An 18,119-nucleotide genomic window follows, 5' to 3' on the forward strand; every position below is an offset into this window, starting at 1 on the left:
AATTAAGAAAATTGAAAAACTTACTCCACACTCCTTTATTTCTCAGTCACAATCTGATTATCTGAAAATGAAGAAGGAAACACTTGATGAAGGATCAATGTTAATTCCAATGGATTTCAGTGAAAAGCTCAACTTTGTTGTTCAAAATGAAGTACATGGGTACCATTGGAACAATGGGAGACGTACTCTTCACACTGTCCATATATATTACAAAAAGGACAAAGAGTTCCACGCAAAAAGTATTTGTACTGTTTCTGATGATCTAGAACATGATGTTGCCTTGGTGTGCCAGACTCAGAAGACTGTACTGAATTTTTTTAAAGTGTGAATTTCCAGAAATTCATCGGCCGTATGTTGAATATTTCACTGTTGGTTGTGCTGCACAATATAAAAAATTGAAAGAATTTCAGAAATATCTGCTGCCATGAACCACGACTTCATCATGAAGTGCAGCAGGTCCTTTGTTTCTACCAGGCATGGCAAATCTCCCTGTGATGGTATTGGTGGCACTGTTAAAAGACTTCTCACAAAAACAAGTTTGCAAAGAGTTTATAAATATCAAATACTTACAGCATCACAGGTATTTGAGTTCTGTTGCGAGAACCTGCAAGGCATTTCAGCTCTCTTTGTTTCAAAAGACGAAATGGTACAAGTCAGACATTTTCTTTCTCAGTGCTTCACAAGTGCAAAAACAATTCCTGGTACACGATCTATGCATCACACTGTACCAATATCACCAACCAAGATACGAGCAAAAAGACTGAGCTGTGATACGGATTTTAGTATTGTGCGTGATTTCTCAGATGCACTTCCGTCACTAATGGCAGAATGCACTGTGCACCCCAACTGCTATGTTGCATGTGCATATGACTCTTCTTGGTACTTGGGAACTGTTGAGAAGGTGAATTGTGGAGGAGATGTTACAGTAAGGTTCATGCACCCTCATGGACCATCCCCGTCTTCTCTTGGCCTGATAATGACGTTTGTGATGTTTCTCTCTCTCATATTCTGTGTGAAGTTTATATCACCACAGCAACAAGCCGTACTTACTCTCTGAACAAAGAGTCCTCAAAGTTGGTGGAAGAAAAGTGGTTCTCATACAAAAAAATATTATCTAAGCATCAAAGTGTCTCGTAACGTGTGTAGTTCTGAATCAACTTGAATGCAGATTGCACTACTAGCATTTTGTGTGGTGCTGACAATATTGGCTTTTGGCAAAATGCTTAAATATTATTTAAAAAATGCTATGTATTTTTACATTGAGTTAATTTGGTTATGGCAGAGGTAAGAAAGTATTCATATGTCATGTAATGTACAAGTTGCCCTATATTTTATACTGTGTAATTTTGTTTCATATATTGCAATTTTTGTTGAATTTGGATACTGTTATGTGTAGTTGTGTTGTTAATGTCTCTTGGGTAGTAATTGTATTTCTCTAAACATAATATTCTTCCCCAGTGCCATTCATTTCTCAAAACTGATTTTTTGTGCGATGAAATTTTATTATTTGTAGATGATTTTCTATTTTTTTGTGTTTTCCAGAGGGGGCAACTGTCCAAAATATTTTTTTTCTAATTTAACAATAAAATTAAATAAAATTAATTTACAAAAATTTAATTGGACAATTCTAACATGTTTTCAGAAACTAAATGTCTGAAATGATATTCAGGGAAAAAAACTGTCATCATACCATTTTTCGTTTAAAAACTGAAGCCAATTTTTAAATTTTTACAATTTGCTTTGAAGTAGTACATGCATCAAACTTTCAGCAACTGCTTCCAACAGAATGTATATAAAGCAAAAGTTCATGGTATTAGATACAAAAGCAGTACACAAAATTCAGTTCACAACTAGATAATGAGTGTCATATGGCCTGGATGACTTGACATAGAATACCCAACAGGAACATGAAACCCTTGATAAACTGAAGGCTTCCTTTGAAGAAGCGGGACGATTCAGAGGCAGCAAATCATTACTGTTAAATGCAGTGCATTGCTTAGGCTTCAGATACAAAATATTAATGAAAGAAAGGCCATAACGGAGAGAGGTAACGTTGTAGCATGACAGTGTTGAGATTTGAGGGCAGTATCAAATTAACACTTTGATGGCATTATTTGGCTTGACAAATGGCATTATTTGGCTTGACAAAATATGGGTAAATACAAGCCATTCAATGAATCTGTAACTAGCCCCATGCCAAAACCCACTGGAAAAAGTAGCACACTGATTTTTCTCCATGCTGCAATAGGGTTTATGGAAAACTTCATGTTATTGTTTGAAACAAAGAAAAGTGCCGATTACCATGAATTTCATCTGTGGTTTAGGGACTCACTTTTGAAAAACATGAGCAAGCATTCGGTGACAGTTATGGAAGCCACCTTTTATCATTCGACTATCCTTGATAAGACACCTAAAGCAGCTCCTATAAAACAAGAAATGACCAAATGCCTACAATGAAGAAACATTCCCATACCAGATGGCTATAGAAAGGGTGAAATGCTGGAACTCGTAGCTCCAAATAGACCACGTTTACCTCTTTGTGTTCTGGATGAACTGGCTAAAAAAAATGTGATCATAGGGTCCTCAGGCTGCCACCATACCACTACCACTTCAATTCCACTGAAATCATATTGATTTGAGTTAAAGGTTATGTGGTAAAAAACAACAAAAAGTTTACTTTAGGAGAAGTGGAAAGAGCAACAAATGATGCTATAAACGAAACTTCATAGTCAGACTGGCATAATGTTGCGAGACCGACAAAAGAAATAATAACGAAAGGATGGGAGAATGAATGTGTAGTGGAAAATGACAATGAACAACTTTTTATTTCATTAAATTTGGGCCGAAGTTCCAGTGACAACACAGACGATAGTGAAAGTAATTCAGATACAAGTGGCATGCATCCGTTATGCGTACAGTGTATTACCTAGATATTCACTGTGTTCACCACTAGTGTTCTCTGCTGATTTAGATTTTTGGTTATTTTGCAACATGTGTTACTGAACACTCCACTTATTACTGTTATTCACTTATTAACATGTAATTGTGACATCTTAATGCATCACCATCACTACCACAGCAGTGGTCTCCACCACTGTCCTCCCAACCACCTACAAAAATGTTGGCAACAGTGCGTAAGTAAACCATTTGTTTCTGTTTTGGTGCATATGCAACTATCAATCACATGGGCATGTGGCTGCTTGTGTATGAGCCAGCAACTCCACTCCCTACCAGTGCCATCTGTCAACCACGAAGTAATTTTAATCACAATAATATATAGTAAGATGTTACCTTTACTCCTTCCTTGATTTATTATTAATTAAATGTTAAAACTTTTGGCAGCCTCTACACACAATTCATCTGATCAAACTACTAAACTTCAAGTAGCTTCTTCTGTGTCTTCAGGCAGATTTTCATGAATGTTACTAAATCACAAAATTCAGTGTGGGGTCACATGTGACATGTCACTTGATCGTCAGCAATCCATAATCCTCTAGATGGCATGTGAAAGAGCAATGATTAAAGCACTGGGCTCATTTGGGAGTAACAGAGCTGAATCCTCTAATCCTCATGTGTCCGTACAGATTTAGGTTATCTATTGTCTTCCTAAATCACTTCAGCCAATTGCGAAAACAATTCTCTTATCACAACCTTAGCCAATTCTGCACTCTACCCTTTCCCAACCTTTAAGCCCACAGTACATTAAACCCTAATCTACCTTTTTATACACCATATTTCATGCAATTCTTCATTGAGCACATGTATTTCCTTGCTTCGTTTAACAAATCAGATTTTTTTGTGATTTGTGTAGTATTAAAATTATGTATTCAAATTAAAGATAAGCTCCTTACAGGTTTCCAGTTTATTTGTGAACTGTTCCTACAGTTAACAGATGGCAGCTCAACAGGAATCAACTTTTGCTCAAAACCCTCTTGACCACAATCAGGTGTACGATAAGAAGAATACACTACTAACTGTAAAATGAAATACCTAAAATCTTAACTACTGCTACATACACCCTTATAATTGTTGTCTTCACTTTCCCTTTACCTAGCATGAGGTTGGATTGGGATACTTGTGGTACTTCTCCATTTTCCTCTGTCTTTTCACCATTCTTCTTACCACAGCTTGGTCACTTATGACCCAGGTATCTTAACCTTTTAGCATCATCTGTGTCTGTTGGTTATTGTGGTTACTCATGAAACAATTCTTTGAAGAGAGTGATATTTTATTATAAAATAAGGTAGCTTTTCTCAAATTATCCATTATTATTAAGAAAACTTACACGTGTAATATGCACAAATAATAGTCTTTTGATGTGCATTTACTGTATCTGGCTACTTCTTTTAGACCGGCCTCAGTTTTCAAGTAAGGATGCATAGTGCTGACGGAAATTACTGCTGCTCTTTCCCCGATAAAAAGTCAGTGTATTATCATTCTTCTTAAACAACACTGCACTATGTAACTCTTCTTTTGTGTTCTTGATGGAGACTGGTATTTCCCAGCAGTATCTATTTATGGTGCCCATAATATCTGGCTCATTTGCTTTCCTTGTTTCAGCGACAACCAAGGAGGTGAAAAAAAATGTCACTTGTGACATTTCTTCCCATATTCAAGTAAGGTTGCAGCTGTGTATAAACATAATTGTTGCAATTGAAAAATGGATATATGCAGTACATAGGTAGATAATTACAAAATAAACTTATAAATATGCATACTTTATCATTATTCAGTAAATCACCATGTGGTGTTACATCGTATTCTGAAGCATAATCTGAAACTGCAGGTTTTGGGTATTCTTTCTCAGATGAGAGCTCCAGCAGCTCACCATCAACTTCATTAGCCAAAGTCTCACTTATGATATTTTAAATGTCTTCTTCTGTTCTTACACATTTGGCCATAGTAAATGTGTATGTTGTGAGCACTACTTGTACAGCCAGAATCCGTTACTAACACTTTACTTTGTCGGAAAAAGCACTAGCTATGTGATACTTGGGTACACATTCAGACATGTTTCAAACTGATCTCTCTCTCTTCCACTGCTGGAGAACTGCAATTTCATCATCAGGTAGTGACATAAAAGTGAGTTCTGAGACTGTTGAGCAAACATGAAGTGCTACGAGATATGAGATTACTGTAACAGGTGCAGCAGTGGGGTCAGACGTTCTAAGTGAATCAGAATTCTCTCTTTTAAGGTTTCCACATAAAAAGGAAAATTAGGTGTGAGTGTTCCATCTTGTGGTACTCTCTCTACTGTCCTCACACTTAGCCTCCATTATTCGTTTTGGTATTCTTCCATCTCTCATTCTCTTTACATGTCCAAACCATTTTAACCTGTTCTCAATTCTCTCATCAAGCTTTTCCAATCCAATTTCATTCCTAACATCTTCGTTTCTCACTCTCTTCCCCCTAGTTATCCCCTAACATACACTTCTCAGGAATTTCATTTGCACACACAGTGCTATTGACCCACTAATCAGGTCAATTTCCTTACTCACTGAACTGTGTATTCTGCCAAACACTTTCTCACCCCACTATTCATATTTCTGGTGGATGTCTATTACCTAGTACTCCCTGGACAAGTGCATAATTTTTATGATCTGATAATCCTAATTACCCTTTGTTTTTTTTTCTTTATTTCCCAATCATAAAATCTGGAATTTCCACATTCCACCATCTTCCAGATCTTTTCTTTTTATTTTTCTTCAATCTTCTGAGAATTAGTCACATCCAGAAGTATTAATGCTTACACATTCAGTACGGATTCCTCAATATTCATACTGATGGAATATTGCAATGAATTAGATTGGTTGCTGCACAAACAGCTCAGCCAAAAGGGTGATATATACAGATTCTAGATAAAACCTTATTAAGGTTTGATAACACAAATCACGCATCGTATTTCCACAATACGTACGATGTTCTCTGAAAAGGTGAAAATTTACAGTTCACCGACATAAAACAGTACATTAGTCTCATAACACCATTTTTTGAATGGAAATACAATGCAAAACTTGGGAAAGATACCCAACACTAGACAAAAAAAAAAAAAAAACTGTACTTACATGAAGGTCCCAAACTCTAACCTGACCACCAAGACAGCCAGTTGCTAAAATCTGATTTGATGAAGGATGAAATGCAATACACCAAGGAGTTCTTGGATGTCCAGATAGTGTGTTTATATTCTTTCCAGTTGTCAAATCAGTAACATAAACATTGTGATTGCCATGCGTTGACGCCACTTTCTTCCTACAATGAATAACAATCAAACAGATAATAAGAAATAACATTTCATGGAATCACTGTATTGCAGCAAACAAAACAAAATCATTTGTTATGCTGATGATGCAGTTTTGCTAGCAAAGGGGAAGGGGGAGGGGGAAGGGGAGGGGGAAGGGGAGGGGGAAGGGGAGGGGGAAGGGGAGGGGGAAGGGGAGGGGGAAGGGGAGGGGGAAGGGGAGGGGGAAGGGGAGGGGGAGACAGTTTATTCAAACATACAAGCAGTTCTGCAACACAAAACAGGAAACATAAATTAAGAATGAATATATATGTACTCAATAAGATAGCACACAATGCTGACCACTGCGTTCATCAAGTAAGACCTAACACAACTTAAATGTTAATTAATGCAATACTCGTGTGTATAATTATACAGGGCAAATTTATTTCCAGAAAATTTCTCAAATTCCACCTTCACACTACCTACCAAAGACTTTACTTTGCTTAAGGGAATTAAACATCAAATAAAGTCCCTAAAATAATAAAGTTTTTTAAATATCTAAATCTGGAAGAATGTATTTTTCTAGCAGAATTTCAGACCTATGGCAATAATTTAGAAAATTACGACTACTACACCAGTAATGCAGTACAGTAAAATTATGGGTACAAATAGATAGTAAATCCCAGCAACTAACCACACTGTCTGTGGTCAAACACAAAGCAGAACTAACACTAAGTCAAGAGGATGGTACTCGAATGGAAGAAAAAGAAAAGAACAGGAGGAGAAAGAATGAAGGGAATCAAGCAGTGTGAACCATACGCAGAAGTAATGTGATATGGTTCATACATCCAAAAAACTAAAGGTGAGTTACGTCCTGTTGTGAAAGAATACTCATTTCAGTACATTTCAATGGTGGAAACGGGTCACAGCTGCAAAGAAGTAAAAATGTTTTCATAAATAATGGTTTGGCTTGGAGGAGGGGGAGGAGGAGTGGTCGACATTTCAGTGTGAAAATAGAATATCCTTAATTACTGGAAATTTATGAAGTGAACTTATACATTCCATTTACACTGACAGATAGTCTTGCCAGCTTTACCTTAGGTTCTGCCTTCAATGTGTACAGTTTTCTCTCCCACCTTCTAACAACCCATAGCTTTTATTATGAACTTTCAGTTTCAGATCTTACCGAATTATTTTACTCAAAAGTTGCGTGAAATTGCACTTCCGTATCTCTACACTTCTACTATTATTTTTAATATACACAGATATAAGATTTTGAATCACAACTGCGTACTACAAAAGTTTCAGATTACCTTACGTATATTCTCTAACCTTCTAACCTGTCTTCAGTAACAAAGGATGTCTGAAGGAAAATGCTTGACTTTCAGATTAACAAAATTAAATTCTGCTGAAAACAACAATGTCAGATTCTCAATCTGTATCAAGTGATCATGAATAATCTATTTGGTTAAAAACTTCAATTGCTTCGCATCTTACAGTCTCAAATCATAACTTGCCTTCAGCAGTCACAGTTATGATGTTTTGAAATTAAGAGACCTACAGTCAATAATTTAGAGAGCTTGTAGTGGAAAATGAAGTCACTTGATATTGTACATTCAGCGGGTATTAGGTTATATGTTACTGTACACAAAACACAGTCATCGCATCGAAATTGTTTTTAAGGGTGGAAGGAGAGCCATATCTCACTGTAATGCGAAGTAAACATAAGTTATATAGTTACTGTGCACAACAGTCAAAGTTGTCCCTGTGTGTTGCACCGAAATCATTTGGGTTTTTTGTATTTCTATTTATTATGCAATTTATCAGGTCAGTCACATCCACAATCTACATTGCCATTACAATTACAGTGTACCACGACAAGATTAAACAAAATGAAATTCTCTGTGCAACACATTAGCGTAAGGATAAAGCTCTGGATGGTAACGAAAAGACAGCGAGTTCAAATACACATTCAACCTTTTTTTTAAAGCTTATTCATAATTTTTTTTCTAAGAACTATGTTCTCGCAGTAATGTAGTCATAAAATTAATGTCTCCCATTTTATCAATTTATCAATTTTATCAATTTAACAAGCTGTGTGTTTTGTTACTTTATTTCTGCACGCACAAAATTATTTAAAAAAGCTGAGAATTCGTATAAACAATTATTACTGACTGCTGAATGATGTATTAAAATCCAATTGAGATTTGTCTCAGCTAAAGGTATACAGAAATGGAATTTGTGAATCATTCTACAGCACTTGTTGATATCAAACAAAAATACAGTTAATTTCAGAGTAACATGAACAACTTAGAAGGGTTCCCTACAGCTGAGTCAGCGTTATTTTACCACTGACAGTTACAGTGGGCAGGGTGAGGCAGCTTGATAAGCCTATCTCAACCAGTCACGTAACATGATTCTGTAAACGTGTCTATGGTGACACCTCAGTGTTGTACGGCTCTACAGACTGCTACAGTTTCGACTGCAGCAGTCTGTGCTTAACCGATGAAAGCTGGCAACAATGCTGTGAGCTGTCAGAGATGATCTTACCTCGACTGTAGGTACGAAGTCATCAGGAAGCAGGTAAGTATTGTTAGTAGGAATTTAATGCAAGGTATTTCTGATGCTAAATTAGATTAGCTGCATAACAGAGCCTAAACTTTCAATGTAAATAGTCTGGTAGACTAATTCTGAAAATGGATGAACAGTAGCATTTTGTTTAACAGTAAATTGGATGCAGACACTTATGGCCACAGAGATAAGGCTGTGGTTACGTGAATGGTTTTTGCAAAACGAGCCTGTTGGGATGAGTGCCTGTAAGTACAAAACTACCTCAAACCCCCAACCCCACTGCACCCACAGGTTCACCTGAACTGATACCTGCACAGGCGAGACATGTCTTTGCATTGTCAAGGTACTGTACCGAGAGGGGAGGCTCATGAATACTGCCGTAATGTTATGGAATACTTCTAATGCAAGAAAGACAATTGTGGGCCATTGCTTGCTCTCGTGAAGTGATAAGCAAAACTACTGTCACAATAAAAATTCATGAAAACACTGTTGTGAGAACAGGGAATGAAAAGTACAGAGTAGAAGAAAGTGAAGCTGGACCATCTTGTCTAAGGACTCCAAGAAAAGAGACACACATGCCATGATGGTGGTGATGTTTAAGGACAATATCAAAAGAATCTTTGGAAATACTATTTGGCTCAGCAAAACACAAGTAAATACAAGCCATTCAATGAGCACAAGCTGGAAACATGATTCAGTAACTGAAACATACAATACACTTGAAAAGGCAGCAGACTGATTCCTCTCCATGCACGTACATCAGCAGAGTTCATGGAAAACTGTATGTTATTGTTTAAAGTGAAGAAAACTGATGATTACTATGAAGAAATGAACACACACAAATTTCAGAGGTGGTTTAATAACTCACTTTTGTAAAACTATAGCAAGCCCTCAGTGACAGTAATGGGTCATGCCTCTTGTCAGTTGACTATCCTTGATAAGGTGCCTACAGTAGCTTCCAGAAAAACGAATTACCGACTGGCTCAAATGAGTAACAGACAAATGAAGAATGGATGAACTACTGGAACTTGTTGCTCAGAATGAACCACCTTTACTTCTGTATATTGTAGAAGAGGTGGCAAAAAATATGGCCATAACGACCTCAGACTGCCACCATGCCACAGCCAGTTCACTTCTATTGAACTCACATGGGCACAGCTGAAGGTCACGTGGCAAGGAACAACAAAAAATTTACGATATTTCAGTGCCTGTGTTATTCTGATTACAATGCAAAGCTGCTTTGGACAAGCATGCACACCACAATCTTACACTGTGTACAATCGTGGTAACACGAGAAAACTGAAGAGCCACCAGCACCAGCCATAGGGGGCCAAAAATTCGATGATAGCTTTAACATAACATCTACATCTACATTAATACTCTGCAAGCCACTCAACGGTGTGTGGCGGAGGGCACTTTACGTGCCACTGTCATTACCTCCCTTTCCTGTTCCAGTCATGTATGGTTCGCAGGGAGAATGACTGCCGGAAAGCCTCTGTGCACGATTGAATCTCTCTAATTTTACATTCGTGATCTCCTCGGGAAGTATAAGTAGGAGGAAGCAATATATTCGATATCTCATCCAGAAACGCACCCTCTCGAAACCTGGACAGCAAGCTACACCGCGATGCAGAGCGCCTCTCTAGCAGAGTCTGCCACTTGAGTTTGCTATACAGCTCCGTAATGCTATCACGCTTACCAAATAACCCTGTGACGAAACGCGCCGCTCTTCTTTGGATCTTCTCTATCTCCTATGTCAACCTGACCTGGTACAGATCCCACACTGATGAGCAATACTCAAGTATAGATCAAACGAGTGTTTTGTAAGCCACCTCCTTTGTTGATGGACTACATTTTCTAAGGACTCTCCCAATGAATCTCAACCTGGCATCCGCCTTACCAACAATTAATTTTATATGATCATTCCACTTCAAATCGTTCCGTACGCATACACACAGATATTTTACAGAAGTAACTGCTACCAGTGTTTGTTCCGCTATCATATAATCATACAATAAAGAATCCTCCTTTCTATGTATTCGCAATACATTACATTTGTCTATGTTAAGGGTCAGTTGCCACTCCCTGCACCAAGTGTCTATCCACTGCAGATCTTCCTGCATTTCGCTGCAATTTTTTAATGTTGCAACTTCTCTGTATACTACAGCATCATCCGCGAAAAGCCGCATGGAACTTCTGACACTATCTACTGCGTCATTTATATATATTGTGAAAAGCAATGGTCCCATAACACTCCCCTGTGGCATGCCAGAGGTTAGTTTAACATCTGTAGACGACTCTCCATTGAGAACAACATGCTGTGTTCTGTTTGCTAAAATCTCTTCAATCCAGCCACACAGCTGGTCTGATATTCCGTAGCCTCTTACTTTGTTTATCAGGCGACAGTGCGGAACTGTATCGAACGCCTTCCAGAAGTCAAGGAAAATGGCATCTACCTGGGAGCCTGTGTCTGATATTTTCTGGGTCTCATCAACAAATAAAGCGAGTTGGGTCTCACATGATCGCTGTTTCCGGAATCCATGTTGATTCCTACAGAGTAGATTCTGGGTTACCAAAAATGACATGATATGCGAGCAAAAACATGTTCTAAAATTCTACAACAGATCGATGTCAGAGATATAGGCCTATAGTTTTGCGCATCTGCTTGATGACCATTCTTGAAAACTGGGACTACCTGTGCTCTTTTCCAATCATTTGAAACCTTCCGTTCCTCTAGAGACTTGCGGTACACGGCTGTTAGAAAGGGGCAAGTTCTTTCGCGTAGTCTGTGTAGAATTGAATTGGTATCCCGTCAGGTCCAGTGGACTTTCCTCTGTTGAGTGATTTCAGTTGCTTTTCTATTCCTTGGACACTTATTTCGATATCGGCCATTTTTCCGTGTGCCATGACTTAGAGAAGGAACTGCAGTGCGGTCTTCCTCTGTGAAACAGCTTTGGAAAAAGGTGTTTAGTATTTCAGCTTTACGCGTGTCATCCTCTGTTTCAATGCCATCATCATCCCAGAGTGTCTGGATATGCTGTTTCGATCCACTTACTGATTTAACGTAAGACCAGAACTTCCTAGGATTTTCTGTCAAGTCGGTACATAGAATTTTACTTTCGAATTCACCGAACGCTTCACGTAAAGCCCTCCTTACGCTAACTTTGACATAGTTTAGCTTCTGTTTGTCTGAGAGGTTTTGGCTGCTTTTAAACTTGCAGTGAACCTCTCTTTGCTTTCGCAGTAGTTTCCTAATTTTGTTGTTGAACCACTGTGAGTTTTTCGCGTCCCTCACAGTTTTACTCAGCATGTACCTGTCTAAAACGCATTTCACGATTGCCTTGTACTTTTTCCATAAACACTGAACATTGTCAGTGTCGGAACAGAAATTTTCCTTTTTAATCAGGAATGCTGCAACGGCCTTATGATCACATAAGCCAAAACTGGTAAATAAAAAAATATTATTGCAATCTTTACTATTGATTTTAGCCTGAAAAATAGACAGGTCGGAAAAGGAAAGATGTAGAAACTAAAACGGAGTGAAGAAAGGAGTAGTTACTGTAAATAAATACTGAGACACAAAAAATTAATGTAAATTCTTGATTCCACCCACAGCGCTCCGAGAAACTGGTGTCTGGGGGAAGAATCCAGAGGGTGCGTATAGTGAAACCAACACCGAAGTCAAGACTGTGACGTTGTGGAGCATGCTCTGCAACAAGATTTTGTGCGTTGCCAGTTTATACCCTCTGCCTATGCCCTTCATCCTAACTGATAAACTTTCTCTTTCTGTTTGCCCATTTTTAAAAATTCTCTCTCTTTTCATCTCTTCCCCTACTGATTTTTTTCTTTTCCAATCATTTTTTCCTATCATATAGAAATTCTGGCAACAAATTCTCACCTACTCATTACCTCTTGTTAACCACTGTCTGTTCTCACAATTTTCGTACCAATTTTCTGAGGTTTCCGACTTTTTCTCCTTGCTCTTTGGCATTTTTCTATAGTTTTCCACCTTCTGCTTCTCATTTTTGCCATCATCTCCATTTCTAACACTCCAAACCATCCTCTATTGCCATGATGAGTCCCATCACATATTACATTCATTCTTTTCGAGAACATGCTTTGGCACTATCAAAACTAAGGTCCCACATTGTTTCTTGAAACCTGCTTGTCCCTTGGAGTTACTCCCAAAGGCCTAACATTGAAAGTTGCTATTTCTTGATATAATCCTACTATACACCAGGTTCCCTTGCAGTTTAAAATACAGCACTCTCTTACACTTATCCAGCTAATCTGTGACCTATATGCTTCATCTAGCAGTTTCCACTCCACCAGACTTCTCTCCTCCTACAAAATTCTGCAGTTATCTGCCTCACTTGTTTCATTAGATGATAGCATCTGCCAAACCAACTTCAAACTGCAACATCATGCCAGACTTCAATCAAAAAGCTTTCCCACCATCTCTCAAACTACCTCAACAATGACATTTCCCTTCCTGTCCCTCTGAAGCTCCCTAAAACAGCCACACCATCAGCCACCACACCTCTCCTACAGACCAAGCTTGGCCAAGCTCCATAATATCCCACAGCCTTCAGCACTGCTTCCCAGGCCAATAAATAATACACAACCACAAGAACCAGTCACAGCAAAGCGTTCCCAACCTCTTGTCTCAAGCACTTTCCCCTTATCAATTTTCTATATTATCTAAGGGTCTCACTTTCAGCCATAAACCTGCATTTAATAATACTGCTTTGATGAAGGGCCTACTTTCCTTCATATGTAATGTCAACCAGAAATATCACTTTGCAACCCAATCCCAAAACCTTTCCAACAGCAAACCTGACATTGAATCCTGCCTTGAAAGTTCCAACCACGATCCCAACTTGATTCACCAACATTATCTCAAAAATCATCCTTTATAAGCCTCCCAAGAATTCCTCACATCCAGCAGTGCTTCACAACTCTTCCTCAGGTCCCTTCAACATGATTCTAACTGTCCTCTGCAGAACTCCAGGGTCTGCATTCCCTGGAAACTCATGACTCCATCATTATCATCCCAGCAGACAAACGATCTACCACTATGGTACTTGATCACCACGAGTATGTTAGTGAAGGTTTACACCAGATGTTTGACACCTCTACATACAGCATCTGCTACCAAGATACCATCCCTGTGATTCAAACTGACCTGCGGTCCCTCCTTAAAACCTCAGGTCCCTCACAAGTATTAATACCTCAATCCATGGAACTTCTTATCCCACCAAAATCATGCAGCCCCACCTTTTACCTTCTTCCCTAAGAACCACAAATCCAATGATCCTGGCTGTACTATAGTTGCCCGGCTTCAAAGCACCCACCAAACATATACCTGCCTTAGTTGAGCAATGCCTGCAACCCATGGTACAAAGACTTCGCTCCTATACTAAAGACACCAACCATTTCCTAGATCATCTAAAATCCATGCCCGACCCTCTCCCAACACACACCACCTCGCTTTTCTCCACTGATCCTACGTCCTTGTATGCCAACATACCCCACGTACATGGTCTACCCGCTGCTGAACATTTCCTCAGGCAGTGCCCACCTGATTCCAAACCTGTGACATCCTTCCTGCTCACCTTAATCAACTTTATACTTACAAACAACCACTTCATCTTTGATGGGCAAACATACAAATACCGTATTTACTCGAATCTAAGCTGCACTTTTTTTCCAGTTTTTGTAATCTAAAAAACTGCCTGTGGCTTAGAATCAAGTGCAAAGTAAGTGGAAGTTCTGAAAAATGTTAGCAGGTGCCGCCACAAATAACTTCTGCCGTCGAATATATGTAGCGCTACATAGGCATGCTTTGCAGGCACAAAGATAAATACTGGGACAAAAACCTCTGCATCAGTAAATAAATTTAAAAAAAAAAGGAGGTGGACGATGAACTTTTTTCTCCGCCCCGAGTTTCGAACACTGCATTTTCATACATTATCCAACAAAGTAAATACAAATTCCGTGTTGTTCATCTTTGAATGTAACAGCATTTCAATGTACTACGAAAATCCGACCGGCAAGACTGTTTGGGATGTGTGTCAATATGGCCAACTCTACGTTCTGAATTTTTTCCTACCTGTGAGAAGAGATGGTTGCTAATAGGAACTTTTATGAATTGTGAATCACATGCAGTATTCTCTTCACCATAAGAATAATACGAATATAAACATTTTGCCATGTATTCTTTCATGTTTGCTGCTATCTCATTTAAATCCTGTCTGCCTAATAAACTACGAAACTAGAGTGAGACAACAGCAAATGCGGAAGAATATACATATCATGTCATGTTTATATTCGTATTACTCTTATGCCTAATAGTGATACAGTCAGAAATGAAGCACGGCAGTTGACTAGATTTTTAAATATAAGATGACTCTAATTTCTGTGCAGAATGTAATGTACTAAAGAGGCGTCTGCAAAGATTTTCAAACGGAGAAAAATTTTCGCTGAACTCTCATTCAGAATATCTTCTATCATACGCAGTCTATTATTTGGTTCTTGTTGATGATTATCAAAGAAAGCAGCAGTTTAAGTAACAACAAATAGCAGTCTCTTGCCACTGTTTCGCTAATGAGACGATTCCTCTTTTTTTTATTGTAAGCGGCGGTAGCGCGCACTAAAACAAGCCATGCCACGAGCGGCGATAGGTTGTAAACACTCATCATCAGAATGCGACAAACAATGCATGACACAGTACAGTAATGCATTTTCAGCTTATAGTGGCGTAAACACCTATAATAAAGAGAAAGGCACTTATCAGATTAAAAAAAAAAAAAATCAATCAATTCAAACTAGACGAAGCACGTGAAAAAGGAAGGGTACCCGTATAAATACGGACGGAGCGCCTGACGCATAGCAATGGCTACCTGGTAAAGCTTAACTGCTAAGCTTATGACTCTAACCAAACTACTGTAGCTGTATCGTCATTCTTTCGACCTAAATTGTGTCTCAGATTACAATGGACCAACTTTGTTTCGATTTGGAGGTGGGGTCTAAAACTTTTCTCTCCCCTTGAATTTCGAGTCTCAAACTTCAGGTGTGGCTTAGATTCAGGAAAACTTTTATTCCTTGATTTCGAGTCTCATTTTTCATGTGCGGCTTAGATTCGAGTAAATTAGGTAGATCAGGGGTACGACCACTGAAACCAGGATGACTCCTTCCTACACCAATCTTTTTATGAGTTGGCTTGGTGGGGCTTTCCTGGGATCCATAAGCCTTCAACCCCTGGTTTAGTTTAGATTCATTGATGACATCTTTGCCATATGGACTTGTGGTAAGGCTGACCTGCCAAAATTCCTGGACACTCTAAATACCTTCTCCAAATTAAATTTCACACTGTATTAAATTTCACATTGTCCTGTTCCGAATCTCATGTCACTTTCCTTGATGTCAATCTCCTCCTCACTGAAGGCCAGCTACCTACAGATGAGTAACAACCAGTCCAGTATCCATTGTAGCATTCTATTTCAGTTCAAAATAAGCAGCCGTCATCAGAAATATTTCCCAACAGGCAGAAACCTTGCTCACAAATGAAACCGAACAATGGCACAAATATTTTGAAGAGGTGCTAAATAGAAGGTGAGTTTGATAAGTACACAATGCGACCCATTTTCTCCTGATGTGACAATACATTGCAGTATGTTACAACATAATCAGCTAATTGGAGGGAAGGTGTTAGTTTCAAAATCCATCTAGCCACCTCCGAGCTGCTGGTGAATTGGGACACAAGTTCCCACAAATACAGTTCTGTGGATATGTATCATGGCATAATGGCTTGTTCTGTACAGCAACATTACACTATTAAATTATGTGTCAAACCATGGAAAAGTTTCCATTAATTCAGAAAAGACTCTGGGCATGATGACGTGTCCAAATCACAAGTTCTCCAATGGTACAAGTCTTTGAGGGAGAGCTAAAGTGAGGTGACCTTTGCATTGAGTATCCATCAACGTCCCAAATCGGCAAAGAAATGACACTTTTAAGTGGTTATTTGAGCATTCGATTGATTGCAAAAACTCTAAATATGAATTGCTATTTATCGCATTGCAACCAAAGTGTTGAACATGAAAAAGGTATGTGCCAAACATGTCCCAAAAATGTTGACAATGAACAGAAGGACATGAATGTTTCCGGTGACAAGAACTCTTGAAAATGTGTGAAAAAGATTCTAATTTTTTGAATCCAGCACAGGAATTTTGAATTCTGTGTGCAATCCAGAGAAAAATTTGAGTGCAAAGTGGCACAGCCCAGTGAAAACCCACCAAAAAGATAAACATGAGCAAGCACAGAATCAAAAATGTACTCATTGTCTTCTTTGGAGTCGGAGGCATTGTCCACCATGAATTTGTACCTACAGGGAAAGCTGTGAACACAGCAGACTGAAAGGAAACACTGGGACAAGAACAAAAACTTCCAGACTGGTGTTACATCAGCTCTACAGGACATCCATGAGAAGATGTTTCAGAGGTGTTAAAACAGCATCCAGAAGTGTATTTATACAGGAGGGTGCTATTTCTAAAAATTTTGACTAACTGTACAAATGTGTTCAATAATCAAGTGTTCACAAATCTCATTGAAAGATACAGGTAGAGGAATAATAACATTCAGTCAAAGAGCATGAAAATAGTCAAAGATGAAAATAGGAATGAATAAGAGATGTGTGAATGAATTAAGAGTGCTGCACCTAGCAGAGAGGAGATCAGAATCATCTTCGGGCAAAAAAAACACGGTAAGGCCCGGGGCCAGACAAAATTCCACCGGAACAGCTGAAGAAAATCTATCAATGAAAGTACATTTGGTATACCCTCCATTCAAGACAACATGGAGCAGGGAAGAAATGCCAGAAGGATGGAAGACAAGCATCTTAGTAAAACTTCCAAAGAGAGACCTGACAAACTGCAATACTTGTTGTTATGTTGTTATCCATCTCCAATAAAGTACTGTTATGAATTATGCTAAATAGACTGGACTACCTTGAAATCCATCTGCGAAAGGAACAAGCTGGCTTTCACAGGAACTGATTCTGTGTACATAAGATTAATACACTGTGAATCATTCTCAAGCAGTGTATGGAATATATGACTAGTCAGTATCTGATGTCCTGGGCTTTGAAAAGGATTTTGATTTAGTGTCAAGAACAAGCGTGTGGGAAAACCACATCAAATTATGCTATACCTGATAAGAACATCAAAATAATGCAGGAAATGTATAATTGAGACTCCTACAAATTAATACAACACAGGAAACCGACATCATCTATTAACACAAAGTCAGGGGTAAAACTAGGATGTGT

At 38.6% G+C, this 18,119-nt stretch overlaps 1 protein-coding gene across 1 annotated transcript in view; it reads right to left on the reverse strand.

The window, feature by feature from the left end:
• Positions 1-18,119, reverse strand: part of LOC124591436 — a 312,247-nt gene that overhangs the window by 256,616 nt on the left and 37,512 nt on the right. Inside the window, exon 4 of the mRNA XM_047131731.1 lies at positions 6,066-6,249. Within this exon, the coding sequence (XP_046987687.1) occupies positions 6,066-6,249 (184 nt within the window). The remainder of the gene's footprint in view (positions 1-6,065; positions 6,250-18,119) is intronic.

This window comes from Schistocerca americana, chromosome 2 (assembly GCF_021461395.2).
Source record: "Schistocerca americana isolate TAMUIC-IGC-003095 chromosome 2, iqSchAmer2.1, whole genome shotgun sequence".
Classification (NCBI taxonomy): Eukaryota; Metazoa; Arthropoda; class Insecta; order Orthoptera; family Acrididae; genus Schistocerca; species Schistocerca americana.